At 38.6% G+C, this 19,451-nt stretch overlaps 1 protein-coding gene across 1 annotated transcript in view; it reads left to right on the top strand.

Moving 5' to 3' along the window:
- LOC131030431 (replication factor C subunit 1) overlaps positions 1-19,451 on the top strand; it is a 150,232-nt gene that overhangs the window by 120,132 nt on the left and 10,649 nt on the right. The window contains exons 20-21 of the mRNA XM_059219860.1: positions 347-371; positions 7,892-7,920. Coding sequence (XP_059075843.1) covers positions 347-371; positions 7,892-7,920 — 54 coding nt within the window. The remainder of the gene's footprint in view (positions 1-346; positions 372-7,891; positions 7,921-19,451) is intronic.

Genomic DNA, 19,451 nt, shown 5'->3' with positions numbered 1-19,451 from the left:
TTTCGCTCTGGACCCTTTGGAAGGATCAAGAGTCAATTTCTCTCTTTGCTTGTTTTCCCTCACTCAACTCCATTTCTTTCACTTTGTTATTACTTGATTCTCCATTTGAATCCTTCTCTCAACTTGACAACACACACTTGGCCTCAAAAATGGCTAATAAGGAGAATTTCGCCAAAAACCATGGCCAAGGACAGGACCTATTTAGGATTTCGCCCTGGACCCTTTGGAAGGGTCGGGAGCGAAATACTTGTCCAAGCTTAAAATCTTCATTTCTGGAGGCGATAATCCATTCAAGGGCAATCCTAGGGGCATTTCCCAACTTCTCCCACCTTGGTCTAGGCTTTAGCTTGGCATAAAAATGAAAGGAAAAGGTAGTTTTAAGGAATTTCGCTCTGGACCCTTTGGAAGGGTCAGGAGCGAAATTCATATTTTGAGCTTATTCTTTCATTCCTCTCACTTCCATCCGCCTTCAAAGGCAAGGTCATGCCACTTCATACCCATCCAAGCCATAAAAACCAAGGATTTGACTTGCTTTGAAGGGAAAATAGGTGATTTTAGGAATTTCGCTCTGGACCCTTTGGAAGGGTCAGGGGCGAATTTCATGATTTGGCTCAATTCCTTCAAATTTGATAATCACTAGCAAGTCAAAGTCACACCTAAGGACACTTCCAATCCTAATTCACCTTGAACCACTGTAGACTTGGCATAAAATTGAGGGAAAAGATTGGTTTTGTGAAATTTTGCTCTGGACCGTTTGGAAGGGTCAGGAGCGAATTTCTCATTCTAGACTTGACTCTTCATCTTTTCAATCCCAATCTTATTTGCAAGGTAAAATTCCATCACTCTTCGCCCAAGGAACAAGGTTTGGGGCCTAAACATGGAAGCAAAAGAGGTTTATCAAGAATTTCGCTCTGTACCCTTTGGAAGGATTAGGAGCGAAATTCTTGTTCCAGGCAAGAACACATCAAAGTCTTTCCAACCATGCCACAAAACTCAAGAATTTGACCATCTCCAAGAAGAAAATATGAGTTTCCAAGAATTTCGCTCTAGTCCCTTTGGAAGGGTCAGGAGCGAAATTCTAGTTTTAGGACAAAATCTTTCACATTTTTACGTCCCATCACTTCGAAAGGCAAATACATGCTAATCCACTTCCAAATATGTCCAAGGAACTAGAATGTTGGTCTAAACAAGGAAGAAAATGAGGTTTATGGGGAATTTCGCTCTGGACCCTTTGGAAGGGTCGGGAGCGAAATTTCCATTCTTGGACAAAACCCTCACTTTTCAATACTTCCAATCACTTCCTTAGGCAAGAACATATCAAAACCTTCACAACATGCCTTGGAAACTAAGACCTTGGTCTAATCCAGGAAGGAAAGGGTGTCTTCTAAGAATTTCGCTCTGGACCCTTTGGAAGGGTCAGGAGCGAAATTCATAAATTAGGTTGATTTCACACTCCAATGCATCAATTCACCTTCTTTCAAAGGCTAGAATACCTCAAGGTCACTCCAACCATGCCTTAGAAGTCCAAAACTTGGCCATATCAAGGAAGATAATGAAGGTTATGTGAATTTCTCTCTAGACCCTTTGGAAGGGTCAGGAGCGAAATTGAAATTCGCTTTGGACCCTTTGGGAGGGTCAGGGGCGAAATTTGACATTTTGATCTCACCATTAGGATTCATATATGGAATATAACATTTAAGTATAAGTGACATTTCCTTATATCTTTCTTCTTTCTTATACTCTAAGTTATATTCCATATATACTGTCAGGATGTTTGAGAGTGGTTTCAGACCTCCAGGAGTTATAATGCGAAATCTTTTTTCTGGAGGATTCTTGAATTTTCCAGACAGTCAAATTTCAGGATCAGGAAGACATTCCAGACTTAGCCAAATTTCAGGGCATTTGAAGATCAGGATGACATTCCAGACTTCATCAATCACCAACTTGACATAATAGCCAAATTTTAGGGCATTTGAAGATCAGGATGACATTCCAGACTTCTTCATTCACCAACTTGACCTAACTCAGACCTTCAAAGAGGATATTCACTCACCAAGCAAGACACAATTAGCAACAAGAGCAAAACCAGGCCCTAAGGAAGACTTTCAAAGAAACCCTAACCCGAAGCATCCACTGACTCACCTTTAGCTAAAATAGAGCCTGCTATCTTAGTGATCCCTCTAGCAACACTCAAAATGCAAAGGCTAACAGACAAAACCCTAAAAGACCTCAAAAAAACAAACCCCAGAAAGCAAAAAGTAGGGGTCCCCATTTGGAATGGGGCGATGTGTGAATACATCACAACAGAACCCTAAATAGGGTTTTACTAAGAATAACCCTTGAGGCACAAGGTAGTGGGTTTGGCAATTAATGTTGCAACACGACCGATAAGCATTTAGTAGCCCATCACTTAGAATACAATACCCACTAAGCATTTAATAGCTCATCGCCCAAAATAGCATGCCCACTATCCCTCTCCTTGGCAACAAATGCAATGAATCTGGTTATGATGGTTTGGAAGCTCCTGAGTGGTCGAAGAAGTTGACGGGGCACCACCTCAGCATGTTGGACGCCATGTGGACCCGGTAACTCATGATGAAGAATATTCCATTTTGGTTGATAGTGATGGAGTATATTCCCAAATTGCATCATCTGGACCAAGGTTCTAACATTGATCAACTATTCTGAAATTATCCTTGATCATTTTCTTCTTTCCATGTACTTGGTTTTGGGAATTCACCTTCTCGAAATGGATTGGACTCCCTTGTCGATGATTTTTTCATTCTTGAAGCCTTTCATACTTGAACTGGATCTCAGGAACTTTGAATGTCTTCGTTGAACATTTGGAACTATAATTCTTTCTCCTTGTTCTTCTTGGGACTGGATTTCTTCTTGAACTTGGATGTCATATACTGGATTTTCTCATCATGGAGCGCCATGCCTCTTGATGTCTTGATGTTGTCTTTGGATTGGATAGATGAATCCTTGATGTTTTATCATGAAAATTGATAGACTGTGATCCCACTAGAGCCATGTGGATAGACTGTCCAAGGTCCCCTTTTATCAATTTTCATCATTCCAAGTCATTATATCATCAAACACTGAATCCCTTGATCTGGAGCGCATTTTCACTGTTGGGGAGGAATTTTTTCCAAATTTAACCAAGTTTTGATTGTTTCTCTTTCATTTCTTCATATCATTTCTCAGGGTTATCTTGGCACTTAGCCAAATATCCATCATTCCATTCCTCGGCCTGTGGATTCTTTGTTTTATCATTGCAATCTCTTCCTTGGACTATGATATCATCCACTCAACGATGTCCTCTTCTCAGTGTCCAAAGTCTTGGTCCTTGCAATGTACTTGACAAAGACAAGGAAACATTGTGAAGCACAAGTATCAATCACGGTCATAGTTAACAAAATGCAAAGTTGGAAGGATAAAGCAATAAGCACAATGCATTTCTCAATACATCAAAACCCTAATTCTTAACTTGATGATAATATTAAAGACTGTACCCTGTCTGGGCTGTATACTCTTTAAAATCCATTCCATACTTAGGCATTTCATCACCTCCAAAGGCCAGAATCCACATCAACAAGACCTTATAACTCATTCCTTAGGGTCGGTAGATGACATTGACCACAAAAGACTTGGTTTATTCAGCGAAAAGAGGGGGTCCCCATTTGCAATGTTGTGATGTGTGAAAATGTCACAACATGGCCATTTGCTAAAAAAATTGATGGCCTGAGGATATGATAATTTTGTTTCTTGAAAAAGGACTATGTTTGCTTGACAAGCATCAATTTGATGCTTGATAAGGAGTCTCCTGTTTGAAAAGAAACAATATTATCCAAATAAATGTCTAAATTTAATTTCGGATTTGTTTCTCCTGTAGTCACGTTCCACACTAAATGGATTCATTTATGAAATGGTAGAAATGCAATTAAACAATTAAAGTTAACATTTGTTTTTGGAATTTGTTTCTCCTATATGCAGTTATGAATGAGAATGTTCAATGTTTATTATAAGACATCTGCTAGTTACAAAGTTAAAGCAATGCCTTTCAAGCTAATTAGACTGAACCTTCAACATAGTTATAATGATGTGTTATTTTACACATGGCTCGAATGGGATCACAGTTTATCATATGATGGGAGTAATTTGAAAGGGTTTTGGGAAGAACTGAGTCGTAATTATAAGTTGTGAAGATTAAAACATTTAGATTGCAATAGAAAATGGTAGTTTTCTTTGATGGTACTCTGTATTTTAGTGTTTAGAGTGATTATTCATATGCAGTTATGAATGAGAATGTTGTATGTGTATTATAATACATCTACTAGCTACAAAGTGAAAATAATGCCTTTCTAGCCAGTTAGACTGAACCATCAACATGCTTTTAATGATTTGTTATTTTACACACATGGCTAGGATCTACTTAGCCATTGAATATATCAGAAATTCAGGATACCAACATTCCCAAAACTAGCAAATAACAAAGAGACACCTTTGTGTTCACTTTCAAAATGAGCACCCTGCATTTTTCATGAGGAGAACCTGTTATCCCACTTCTGGAAGTATTTATCTTACTTATGAAGATCGAAGAAATTGCATTTTGAAACTTTCAAAACACTTTCAAGAAATTGGTGTCTATTTAAAGTTGTATATGTGTATCATGTAGGCACTGTGCATGACCATATTTTGCATGAAAAGATATGGGATAGTAAATTCAGACAATTTTTGGGAAAGCTTGTTAAAGATCAATTATTGAAAGTTCAGGCTGATATAATTAATTCTGCTTATTGACAAAATAAAGAATCAATTTATGTGATAGAGTTGATTTGCTAGGGTATTGATTAGTGTTGTGGAATCAGATCTTAAATATGTTAAATAACCTCCTACCTGTTGTACATGGAATTTACTATTTGAAATTTCAGTAGACTATTTCTTTTTGGTCTGAATGGCTTGGTATCAAGTTGAATATAAATTTTGTGTTGAAACACATGACCTCCATAAGTCTCCAACTGATCATAGACTAAGGAGAGAAGGTTGGGAAAGTAATGCACATACTTCTAAATAATAGATTCATGTAACCTTTCGTAAGACCCACAATAAAACCACCAACCACTGAAATTACCTTTTAAAAAATTTGCAACATAATATATAAGTAGTAGGATATCTTAATGAAATCATTCGTAGACAACTTTGAAGTTTGAAGTCCTCATGGAATTCTTTTTTGCCTCAATATCAATCTTAGGCGTTGTAGGGAAATAGCATTACAATAACAAATTGACAACATATCATTCACATAGTGGGGACAATACATATACCAAATACTTAGATTTAAAAACAATGAACTACAACCTAAAGTAAATACAGTAGAATGATTCCGCTCTTTATGCACGATAGTATAGCTTACATATGTTATCAGGTTTGTCTATCCTGGCCCCTATACTCAGTTTGAATGGGTTCACATCTCATTTTAGGGACAAGTTTGCCTAGGGTGTATCCAGATTGTTAATTGGACAAATTGGTTATGCCTCACATCATCTGGGATATGCCCTGGGCAAACTCATAGACCAAACTAGTCATAAAGAAAAAGTGAGGCAAAATTTTTTGTTAAAAGATGAAACCCTAAAAAGGGAATAGAAAACTGGCATCGTCATTGTCAATGAAGTGGCAACTGATGTCATCCTTTGCTGGTGGATGTGAATGGAATTATTTTTTATGTTCTGCATTTTTTATCACTTTCAGAAAACTACTTGCAAATTGATGTTGAATGTTTCAGTGAACTTTACTGTTTTATATAAATTGAGGCTTAATGTTGGAATAGCGAGCAAGCATACTTGAAACTATATCCCTTATCACTATTTATTTCTTTTGGACCATACTTTGGTGTATCCGTTTCTAGTTTTAAGATTTTAAGATCTCCCTCGATGTCTTCTACAGTTTGCCTTTTCGAGAATTAACATGTAGAATTGTGTAATGTCCCCTACTAAGTTTAGGCCTGTTATAACAGTTATTAATTTATTTCAATATACTTATGACTTAAACTAAATTGATTAGGAGACAACTCTATTTTTTAGCTCTTTCCTCAAATGTGTGATATTCCATAGTTTTAAATAATTTATCAATTATTCACGAATAAATTGTCAATCCACCATACTAGGCAATTAATTCTATTATTAGATAATTAATTGTATCATCGATAATTCTTAATGCAAAGTTCAATCCTTGTTACTACTCCAGTTTTAAGGAAGGAGGAGATGACTATGTTGCCAAGCGCATAGATACCAAACTCAAGAGGCTCCCTCAAAGTTTACAAATTCAAGCCCTTAACCTATCTTGGGACTATGCCCTTGAGGTTTATGGGACGCTGATCCCTACCCTATCTTGGGAATCATCCTATTGGCTGGATTTACACTGCCCCTCTTGGAAACAACTCAATCCCATCTTCTTAAATACTGACAGTAATAACATGATTTGGACTATAAGTATTACTAACTTCTCATGAATATATATGAAATTAAGTATGACTGTCATATATATTGCAGTCTATATTAATATTACTACTAAATTCTGCATAACAACATTATCAGGCTTCATATATTAAGCATACATATTCAGCACATCCCCAAGCATACCACCAAGAACAAAGATGCTACTGTTAACAGTTCTGATCTGATCCAATCCATGGTGATGTCACTGGATGCTTTGATTCCTTTCCTTTATATCTCTCAATGTGAGGGAGAGGTCACACCTCTTCATCATGTATGCCTTTTGGCAAGAGACACACTCTTTCACCATTAGCTCCCTTTGAAAGAGTGCAACTCTTCATTATTTCTGCCCTTTGAAAGGGACACAAGCTTTCACAATCAGATCTACACATCTTATTTAAATCAGATCTGCACTTCTGATTCCCAAATTATCCCCCTCTCAAATAAGGTTCTCTTCTTCATTTTATATCTCATTGTTGAGGGTGTCACAACTTTTCCTTCCATGTCTTTTGACCATTCATTAACTTAATTAAATTTTAATGAATTATATTTAATTATATTCTTTTATATTTGAATTTAATTTTTAATTTTTTAATTTTATGCAGTATATCATGAAAATGCATTTCCCCCCTCTTAGGCCCGCGTTTTCGAGACGGGGACGTCTCCAAGACAGGGAGATGGGGACGTCGTGTCTCTCGTCGTCTTGCCACTGCCATCCCACTAGAGACGTGGATACGTCTTGGCGACGCCCAAAAGTCAAGAGGCGGGGAGACGCCCAAGAGTCTCCCGTCCGCAACGGAAAAACACATTTTAATTTTAATTTTTTAAAAATATGAGTGATTTTGGGGGATTGGGGGGTAACCCTAATTTGACCTGGGCCCCACCCCTTCCCCCAATGCAACACAAAACCACCAAATTTAGTGATTTCATTCACATTTTTAAATCTGATTTTTTTCCAGCACGCTGAAGAGGAGAAAAAACATGGAGAAGTCTGATTGAAGGAGTGAAAGAGTGATTGCAAGTGTGAGAGGAGTGAGAAGGAGCAAGAAGAAGAGGAAGATGATTCTACAACATTTTGGAGAGATTTTTCAAGCACAAGGTAGGTTTTTTCTTGTTTTTTGTTTGTTTTATTTTTTGATTTTCATTTTTTTGGTTGTTTAATCTTGTTTTTTTTTTTTTTCATTCATTTCAAAATCAGATTTGATGTTGAATCTTAAGGGCAAAATTATGGATGAATCCCCTCAAGATTTAACATCAAATTTTTAATAATAAGTATAAAATTTTGTTTTCAAAATTGAAATTTTAAATTTATTATTTGTTAAACTAGGCTGAATTTATTTTTATTTTTATTTTGTGAAATGCAGTGTCACTATCACAATGAGCTCTCATGACATGAGTGAGGATGAGATGGAAATCCATTCTCATTGTGGAAATGATTCAAATTTTGAACTAGAGGCTGAGGGGGGTGACCATGGGGCTGATCTTGGAGCCCTTCCATGGCGAGTGCACCAGCTAGTAAAGGTTGCCCTTCAGAGTTGTTGGCATAGTATGCCAAGGGTCCTTATGATCCTAAATCTCCTCTAAAACAGTTTGCTTCAAAAATACAAGGCACATCAAGTGTAGGCAGAGGAACAAGAAAGTGGCAATGCAACATTTGTGGTCTTACATGGTTTGGTAGCATCACTAGAGTGAATGCACACTTCCTTTTTTGGAGAGGAAAAGGTGTGGATCCATGTAAGTTTTTGGAACAAGCCAAAATATAGAATGCAGAATTGAGATCGACAAACTTTGGGGCATTCCGGATGATAGAGCAGTTGCAAACTAATCCCATAGCCGATATGTTTAATGTGCAACTGAAGGATGAAATAGATGAGTACATTGGCAGGTTCTTCTTTGTCAATGGCATCCCATTTCATGTTACACGGTCTCGTTATTATAGGGAGCTGATGCCTATGGTGGCGAAGGGAGGACCATCATATCTGTCACCAGGTGAGATGAAATTGAGGAGCATGATCTTGGATAAGAGCTATTCCAAGATCAATATTTTGATGGAGAAGATGAAGGCATTATAGGAGTGGTCAGCGATGCGAGAGATGTGCAGATGTTTAGCTACAAGCACCACACTTCACATGCACTCTTTAGGACCTTCACGAAGGAGTTCTTGAAACCAGTTGAGACTAGATTTGCATCCTATTTCATTCTCTTGGAGAGAATGATTGAGTTGCAAGAGGCATTGCAACTCATGGTTATGGCAACAAAGTGGAATAGGTGGGGCGAAGCCAAGACAAAGCAGGGGAGAAGGGTGAAGGAGATAGTCAAGAGTGATGTATTTTGGACTGATGCAAAATACATTGTCTCCATCATTTCTCCTGTATTCCAAGTCATCAGATATGGGGATGGCGATGCACCTAACCTTGGAGAGGTGTATGAGTGCATTGATTCTATGCTTGACTAGATGAGGGTTGCCGTGTGAGTGAAGGACCTGTTGATGTGTTTTTTATGCACATGCGAACACAAAATAAAATATCTAGGGTACTGTTGACGTGTATTTTGTACACTATCAAACACAAAATAAAATACCCAAGGGTACCTTATCCTCTCTTGAGTAAAACCTCTGAATGCTGAAGATATCGCGAGATAGGATCAATCAGGGTGACTTCAAGGTTCTTCGTTGTAGGATCTCTACGTGTGGATAAGCACCAGTGGTCGTTGTAAATGCTGTTTCTTCAAGGGGCCTTACGTTTTCGAGTTGTAGGAACAGAATTTTCCTAAAATTAACAGGTTTTCAAAATGATCAAAAGATAGGGTTTACAAGAGATGGATTCTAATCTAATCCTAAGAATGACTCAATGTAGGCTAGCCTCGGTAAGATTCTACCAATTTCAGTATTGCCAAGGAATTACAACTCTACTGGAATTGATGCGATCTTCTAAGTTGATTAGTGATTTTTCAAATCATCAAGAATCATAGACACTACCATGAAGGTACATATCAATAGTTCAATAATGATTGAAGGTTCAAGCAATCTAGATATCTCCAGTTGACCACACAAGGCGTCCTTACAATCAGTAAGAAGCTAGTGGTTTGGAACGTGAATCTCACCAAAGATCAAGCCCAACACTTAGTCCTTCAAACTTAAATACTACTTTGACTGAGAATGATTCAATAAAGTAAACAACCATGAAGATAGCCACAAGAATTGCAATAAAACACCATAACTTCAATATTTTATTGATCTCAAAGCCAAAATAGACAACAATTGCTTGAAATTCTTTCTTCAATGCTCAATCTTACTACAAAATAACTTTCTTCTCTCCAAAAAGCTCTAATTTTCTAATTTCTAACTGCTTATCTCTAACATCTAATGACAAAATGAAAATGAGTGAGGGTATATATAGCATCCTCAATTACAATGAACGGCCCAGATCAAAAGAAGATCAACGGCTGAGATTTTGACACCTAAACCCTAATTAGGGTTTGTTACAAAAAGTTCCCTTTTTAGTTGAACATTATTAAATGCATAACCAAATATTTAATTGGCACAAAAAATCGAGGGAACATAGACCAATGATAATTAAGATGCCACATCATTTTATAACAACCTTTCTTCTAGAACCTTATTCCCCTTCCAATGTTCTTTCTTAGCATATGCAATGAATCTGGACACAATTCCTTCAATCTCAGCAATAGGAATCTCGGGAAGATTCCTCATTCGTTCCTCTAAGTGAATAACCTGATCAAAGGCCTTGAGAAGAGCCGTATCCCATCCAGGTTCGAGTTCTTTGATCTTCTCAATCAAGAGCATGGTAGCGAACATTTGATCTCGTTGTTCATCTGTGATGACATTCTTATCTTTGCAAAAGATGACTTTGACTCTTTCTTCCAACTCTTGAAGGTCCACATCTGTCTCAACTTCGATCCTCCTGCCGAGAATGGTACATAACACTTCAAACACCTTATCCTGAATTGGATGAATGACGCCCTCAACTTGATTGCATTTGGTGCTGATGTCCTCGAAAAGAACCTCCTTCATCTGAAGTAGAGTTGACCATTGGAGTAAATTATGAGCTCCTCCATCCATTATCTTTTCTTGTGTTAGGATCTTCCTTGGTGTTTGCCTGATCACTTGCAGAACAGGAATGATAACATCTCTAGTGTGAGCGAAAGCGGCTACCGTTATCATCAGGTTGTGGACGATCTCAAGGACCTGGATAGCTCGGTGGATTGTCTGCATCATTCTTGTTGTAAATTCAACGGCAACTGTGTGGGATTTGTTAATCCAAGAGCTCATAAGCTGAACCAAGCTCTTGACTCTCGCTGCCTCGCCAACTGATTCAAGGGGAAGTGCTTGCACAGGAGACACTGGTGGATCCTGACGTCCTAAGGGCTGATTGAGATGGCTAAAGTAGCCTCTCCAAGCACCGACCCCTCTCTCAAGCTTTCTATTCTTTTCCATTTCTTCCTTAAGCTTGTCTTTAAGTGCCTCAAATGAATCGGTTGCCTCATCCAGTGCCTTCTCTGCAGTGAGTGGACCAAGTTCAAACGTTTCCACATCATACTCATCTGCAAGGATTTCGCCTTCATACTTGTCCACTATTGGTGTAGCTATCTGCAACTTCCTGGACCCTGTCTCATCTGTGATCATCTTGGACATCTTGGTGGCCTTCCTCCTCTCTGTTACTTCTTGAGAATTCCCTATGAGGCTCTCTAAGTCAATTACATCATCTTCATCCTCAATCACAATCACCCTTGTCAGTCTCTCCTTCAACCAATCTGGAATGGCAGATCTTGTCTCTCTAACTTGTATTTCTTTAGGCAAGGGTTCGTTTTCTCGGAGAGGAGATGTCACTTCATCATCATTCTTGTCTTCATGTAGCTCATTGACTTGGGGAGATCGACTTGACGAATGCTGAGGTGCCTTCCCCTTTCTAGGTTTATCATTCTGTACCATTGACTCCATAGACTCATCAACCTCAGGCACCGTCTTCTCTTGTTCTTCAACTTGACTTGTCCTTTTTTCATGTCGAGAAGATGTGCCTGATGAGCGATCTCGATTGGCCTCTTGCTTCTTCTTGGAGGGTTCCCTTTTCTCAGGTCTTTCTTTCCTCTTCGCGCCTCTAGGATGAGAATTGTCTTCACTTGCGCTTGCTCCTCCTTCTTCTGGTCTTTCCTCCAAAGTAAAAGTCGTTGGTACATTCTGTTCTCTTAACTTTTGATGTTGTACATCCACCCATCTACGAGTACATGACAAAACTGGAGCCATCAAAGCTCTCAAGTCCAAAACCTCAGGCTGGTTCCAATCTATCTTCATTGCTTTGTCCTCTCTGTCATAGGATGACTAGAGATGTCTGCCACTGTCCTGAGCTTGATTGGCCACTCTGTAAACTTTGCATTTCTTGATTAAATCTAAAGGTAATCTCGAATGCATCTTTCTTTTCACTTCTAAATCACTTAAGAGATTCATCCAAAAGTCCTCTACCTGAAATTCGTGCTTGTACTTCCTACCAGCTGTCTCTTCCATATAAACATGAGGATTGAAATTCTCCCTCAAGGCAAAGAACGTGAATGAATATAAAGCCAATTCCCTCTCTGCATCATCCAAGGCTTGAGCGTTAGGACATACTTCAACTGAATTCCCCAATATGATGGGCACGGGAATTCCACTTCCATGCCTGTGTCTGAATGCCTTCGCATAAGCTGCCAACTGCCTAGTCACCTCAAGTAGCACTATCCTGTCTATCGGATACCTCGGCAACATATAGGGAGGCGAAGGACACCCATGAACTCTGATATAAGTAAATTTTTGAAACTGGATGAACCAAGCACCATGCCTTTTTACAAATTCTTGTGCATCTGAAGATAGTCGATTTTGAATCCCGCCTTGCAATATCCTAGTGACGTTCATTGTGAAGGTATCATTGACTAACTTGTAGTCGCTTCCAGGTGGATGATGCAAATGAACACAAGAGTCACAAACTCTCACCTCTCCGGGTCCTCTTCCGATCACTCCTCTGTGAGGTAGTCCTGCATATTCGAAACTCCTGATCAAGGCATATATGATGTATGAGCTCATGTGGAATGACTTGGTAGGCTTTAGTCTTCTTAACTGCACATCCAGGCAATGGCTAATAATTCTAGCCCAATGAATCGTTCTTTTCCCTTGAACTATCACTTGGATGAAGTAGAACATCCACTTCTCAAAGTAGAAGGCTTGAGGAGCCCCTGTAACTCGATTGAGCAAAGTTATCAAATCTCTGTACTCCTCTTGGAAGTCGATCCTATGTGGTGCGTTGGGAATCTTGCTCAAGCGAGGACGAATTTTGAGTAACCAATTCTTATTAATGATGCTCAAGCAAGTGTTTGGATCATCTTCATACATTGACCTGGCTCCTTCTAGGCTTTTGTAAATCATATCTTTATGCTCTGGGAGATGGAGAGCTTCACTTATAGCCTCCTCTGAAAGGTAAGCCAAAGTGTTCCCTTCCTTGGATACGATTGATCTTGATTGTGAGTCATAGTGGCAGGCACACTCGATCATTAGCTCATGACACTGGACCGCTGGAGGGAAACCGGCCGCCTTGATGATGCCACTTTCAATTATTCTCCTTGCGGCAGGTGATGGCTTGCCAATGTAAGGGACCTCTCGAAACTTCTTGACACTGAAGTTTCCCAAGTTGGTATCTCCAATATTGCTCCACTTTGACATGATCTTGGTCTCCAATTCTTCATTCCTTTGATCTTTCTTCATGAGAGCCGGACGACTAGTAGATGCTCCTGCCTTTGGAGTCGCCATCTTGACACCTACACAACATTTCATAATGAGCAACATACCTTAAGACGTAGAAATATAAAGTAGAAAGGAAGATTTAAGATTTTAATTAGGAAACTTCATGATAAATCTTGAGTTATCATTTCCTAATTAGCTACATCAAACTTAGAATTTTCAAAACAAAGTGCAAAAATTCGAATCTTCAATAATGGTGTCAAGGTGATTTCGCCATACCTCCCTTGAGAATTAACTCTAAGAAATGATGCAAAAATAGGAGAATTCGCTAGGCAAAATGCGGATCAAAACTCCCTTTAGCAAAATGCGCCTCCCTTAGTCTTCACAAGCATCAACTCCACCACCTTTAGTCTTCAATACTTAGGACAAATTCGCTCCAACTAGACCAGCTTTCGCACCTCCTCTTGCTCTCCAAATTCACACTTGAAGTGATGAGTGAATGATGGATTAAACTCGATCAAAACACCCCTAATATATAGGGCGCTCACCACCTTACTCCCTATAGGCCGACTTGGCAAAATAGGCCAAAAAAAAAAAAAAAATTGCAAAAACAAGAGGCCGACTTAATAAAATAAATAAAAATAAGCCTCCAAGCGCTCCATTTTTAATTTTAATTTCACAAAAATTAATTTTAAATGCCTTTATAATAAAAATTCGATTTTCTAAGGCTCAAAATTAATTCATTAAATGTCAATGTGTCTTTTATTAAATGCCAATTTAATTAATTTTTCCAAATATTTCGAAGTTGGCAATTTTGGCATCTAATGCGATTTTTAGAGGATATCAATGTTGAAATAGGGTAAAAATAAAGAATGCCAATAACCTCGCCTTGGTCCCTTGGAGAGGGACAGGAGCGAACTTGCAATTTAAACCTTGCATTCTTCATTTTTAATCGCCAAAACTTCATCTAAGCATCTAAAGTGGCATTTTCAATTGGAGTCTTGAATTTAATTCACTTGATTTTAAGAAGGAAAGTGTCTTTAGGAGATTTTCGCCCTGGACCCTGGGTGAGGGATAGGAGCGATTTTTTACTTTTGTCTTCAATCCTTCATCCTTTGATTGCCAACACTGCCAGTCAGACGTCCATAGTCCCAATGAGGTTATCGCCGCAAGCTCACGAATATTGCTCCATTGCCAGCCAAGCGTCTATAGCCTCGATGGAGTTACTCGCATATTCCCCTTAGCCAATTTTGATATTTCATTTCATTTCATTTTTTTTTTTTCTTTTTTCTCTTTCATTTTCTCATTTTTTTTCTTTTGATATTGCTTTTTCACTCCGTCAATTCCTTTGGCTCGTAAGCAGTAAAGCTTACTAGGGTTTGAGGATTGCGGTGGTGCTGAAGCCAGATTTTAGATTTTTCACCAATCACAGCTTTGCCTGAAAACCATAATGACTCGGAGTCTATTAATGTGTGAAGATATAGTAATCAACAGATGTCGGCATCAAGACACAGAAAATGATTCCCTTCCAAGTCAAATACAGGTCCTGATCAGATGATAAAGCTGAAGAGGAACAGCCTCGGATTCCAAGCACTTCATGAATAGATATCTAAGAAATGAGTCTAACATAAGATCCAGGATGTTGCCAGTGTGTGAGCAACAACACAAACACCTTTCTCACAAGATGAAGGCTCCCACTCAAGACACCTAAACTAAAGCAAACCGACCGACAAACCGACTCAAAGCAAACTAAACTAAAACGCACACCAAAAGCAAACTATCTAAAGGAGGCAAACAACTAAACTACCTGAGCCACACTAGATCATGAGTCAAATGACTCAAGGCAAATTAAGAACAAGGCTCAAAAGACCTCTAATCTAAAAACACGAAAAAAAAACCTACTCTAAGCCTATATACAAGAGTCTTAGACTCGACACGACTCAAAGAAGCAAAATATATACATGACTTTACATGATTTCTCAGGTTGTGCAACAGGAGCATGGCAAACGTGATGGTTCTCAATCGGGCAAATTCATCCTTAAATACAGAAAGGCAAACTCTCACCATGCATCTCTCATACTCAGGCAAGTTTTCACTCAAAATGATCAACTGAGGTAATTCGTTAGGACCATGATCAATCCAGATACAAGTTGTTTTCCCAAAATCCCCATAATCAAAATCATAATAACTTTCAAGGCTAGGATTAAGGAAAGAGACAACCTGGCGTATTTCAGGCTCAGACGGCACTGTATTGTTGGAACTGAAGTCACCAGCTGCTTCAGGAGGTCGCCATTGATGATGAACTATTCCACGAGCATCCACAACATGTTGATCTTGATTAGGAAGTTCCTCTTGAAACAAGCTCAGCGCCCCTTCGAATAGCTCAAGATTCTTTGTTTTCACTAAGATATCTTGCATAAACCAGGCATCTTCATGAAATTTTGTTAGCATATCTTCAAAAATGAGAGTCTCCTTGATGGATTGAACTTCAAACATCTCCTCTAGTCGATCAAAGATAATCTCAGGTGATGTCTCGTCTTCAAGTATAGTCTCGGGAGGTCGGAGCTGATGATGGATTATATCACTCACAGTAACTTGCTTATCTTGAAAAAATTTTGGCAGTGATTCCATTTGTACTTCCTCTACAAGATCCTTCAATGCTTCCTCAAATATTACGAGAGTGATGAAATCTTCAAGCGCCCCTTTGAATTGTTCTTCATACCTGGGCTCACTTACGATGATCTGTGATTCTTCATTCAATATCTCAACTTGATTGTCTTCTTCAATGAGGCCATTTGAAACCTCCTGTAGTTCAACCTCAAGGATTTCCTTTTGTAGCATAAGTGAGAATTTTTCAAGGAATGAGTCGTCTTCTTTAATTGCTTGTTCAACTCCTGGATCTTCCTTTATCATTGCTTGAGTATTTTCAACTGATTCTTCAACTTTTGTTTCATGGTATTCTTTTTCAGGTGCAAGGCATGGCGAGCTATCCATTGTAATACATTGTTCCTCAGGTGCATTTGTATCGTCAACGTACAATTGATCCTTCTCACATTCAGATGCTGGAACGATGTCTTGTTCATAGGTTCTCCTAAATTCGGCTGCGAGATGTGCACCCCAAGATCTGTTCATAATGCATTCTTCCTCGGACAAAGTTGGCATTCCAAACTGGTTTCTGACTTGATTGATAGCCATTTCACATATTGAGCAAGTAAATTCAGAGTGAGGTGAGTTGTGAATTCTACACCACAATGGTAGCAATATGTTTTCAAGACGCATTTCTCCATTCAAAATGAGCTGACTCTCGATCATCCATATGAAGCTTAGAAGAGGATCTTTGCTCTCTGGGACACTAAAGTTGCCCTCTTCTGTCTCTGGCCTTGGGACATCCCAAAAGAAGATTTTTTCGTGCGCTGTCGATTCCATCCTTGATAAGTACTTCAAGCAATGCATTTCATCATGTTCCTCTGTCTTGTGGACTCGACACTGCCCTGGTCTTGCGAACTCGGACAATCTTTGTGGATAAAGTTGTGTATCTAATCTCCACCAAAGTTCAGGAAAATCAACTTGTTGCTCCTCGTGAAACTGTTGCCGCTCCATTGAGAAATCCTTTCTTTTTTGATTTTTTGATTTTTTTTGATTTTCTATTTTCACTTTTTTTGGATTTTCTATTTTTCACTTTTTTTTTTTGGATTTTCTGGAATAAGAGAGACCTTGAATATCTCGGATTCAACTTGAACGTTCAATTGGTTCCAGCTTGATTCCTTTTTGCGCAAGTCCAACTGACGATCCAACGATCACGAGTGTTTGAGAAAAAGCTTTCCACTAATCTTCCTTGGATTCAAGAGTTCGTATTCGCTCCTTCAATTCTGTCGAGCGTGGAGGAGGGTAAAAAGCTCTTCGATAACTCCTTGCGGATTGATAGGATCAGTTGTTCAAACATATGTCGCGGTCATGCCAATGATCCGCCCTCCTTCTAGCGCCAATTCTGTTGACGTGTATTTTGTACACAATCATACACAGAATAAAATACCCAAGGGTACCTTATCCTCTCTTGAATAAAGTCTCTGATTGCTGAAGATGTCGCAAAAAGGATCAATCAGGGTGACTCCAATGTTCTTTTATGTAGGGTCTCTACGTGTGGATAAGCTCTTTGTGGTATGATGTGATTTGCTGGAATCACAAGGGGACTTACATTTGATGCCTGAACCTCTGATTTGCTTTGAATATTGCTGGACACAGGATTTTACTAGTTTAGATTTGAAAAAAGGGAAAAAAGATGAGGGCGAGGAAAGGATCTAATCCTAATACTAAGAATGTAAGAGCAATGAATGATCTTTGATGGAATTCTAACTAGGTCTTGTTTTGACATCGCAGGACCATCTCCACAAGGCTAGTGCGATCTTCGAAGGAAAGCTTTATGATGTTCAAATCATCACTGCAGACATAGACACCATCAGGTTGATGCATATCAATGAAGAAGCGACAATTGAAGTTAGGCTTAAGCTGAATGATTCCAGTTAACTACGCAAGGCAAGTCTGCAATCAACAAACTGCTAGTAGTATGGATGTACGAATTCCACCATCAATCAAGCACATTTCTTCCACTCATCTAATAACATGAAATCAAATACGAGAAGTATAAAGACCATGCAAATTGTCGAATCGACCCATAAATTTCACCATTTCTTTAATGAAGTTACAAGTCTTTTACAACAACATCTTGGCAACAATCTTTGCCTTCTCTCTCTACTCTACTCTAGTTACTATTCTATTTCTATCTTCTAACTATTTTCAACTCTCTAACTATTATCTAACTATTGCTAATTCCCTTTACAAAATGAAATGCCAGGGCTTATATAGTGCCCACAATACAATTCGATGGCTAAGATCAATTTGAGATCAATGGCCAGGATTCAATAATAAAAACCCTAATTAGGGTTTGTTAAAACCATTACATAACATTTAATGCTTGACCAATGATAAAATTGTATAGCTTGGACACATGTCCTCTCTGGAAAAATCGACCAATGGATAGGCGGGGTAGGTACATCGGAGTTTGTGCCACCTTCCATGGGTTAGGTACATTGAATCTGGACATGTTGAGGTGGACCACACTGACTGGAGAAGTGATGACTAGGATGCCACCTCGTCTGACACTTGTAACTTGGTAAATATTCAACTTGATGTTGTTGAGAAGCTAGCTTTAATTAACTCTTCTGAAATTATCTGCTTCTTCAACGAACCCTTGTTCTAACTTCTTGTGTCCTTGATTTGCAGGATGATGATGTACCTCGCCTTGGAATGCTGGATTGGAAGAGGTCGCCCTTGATGACGTTAGTCGAAAGAAGGCCGTCCTTGTCGATGCTAGGCTGGATCGAAGAAGGTCGTCCTTGTCCTCGCTTGATCGTCCTTGTCCTTGCTTGATCGTCCTTGAGGAGAGTCTTCCGACTTGTAGATCTTTCGAGCTTGGAGTCGCCATCTTGATACCTACACAACATTTCAAAATAAGTAATATATCTTGAAATCTAAAAATTAAACTTTAAAAGGAAGATTCAAGATTTTAATTTAGGAAACCTCATGATAAAATCTTGAGTTATCATTTCCTAATTTAGGATTTTCAAAGCAAAATTTAAATCTTCAAAAATGGTGCCAAGGAGATTACGCCATACCTCCACTTGGGAATTAATTCTAAAAAATGATGCAAAAATAGGAGAATTCGCTAGGCAAAATGTAGATCAAGACTCCCTTTAGCAAAATGCGCCCCCTTTAGCTTGGAAAAGAACTCCATCTTCCACTAGCTTCTTCAAGATCTGGAAATTCGCCTTCAAATACCTTCAAAACATCTGGAATTTATCCTCCAATCTAGCAAGAAATACGCCTCTCCAATAGCCTTCAAGATGAATTTCGCCCTTCTTAGTCCCCACTCTTGGTAGAAATTCGCTCCTCAAATTGCTCTTCCAAATCGCACTTGAAATGATGAGTGAATGATTTGAATAATGAAAAACATGCCTCAAATATATAGAGCGCTCACCATTTTATTTCCATCGGCCGACTTGGAAAAATAGGCCAAAAGATAAATAAAAATTAATAAAAGAAGAGGCCGACTTGATAAAAACATTAAATAATACCCCAAGTGCTCCAATTTTATTTTATTTTTTTAAAATAATAATAATTAATTTTAAATGCCTCTATAATTAGAAAATTCGATTTTTTAGGCTCAAAATTAATTA

This window comes from Cryptomeria japonica, chromosome 4 (assembly GCF_030272615.1).
Source record: "Cryptomeria japonica chromosome 4, Sugi_1.0, whole genome shotgun sequence".
Classification (NCBI taxonomy): Eukaryota; Viridiplantae; Streptophyta; class Pinopsida; order Cupressales; family Cupressaceae; genus Cryptomeria; species Cryptomeria japonica.
This window is presented reverse-complemented; position numbering and strand designations above follow the sequence as displayed.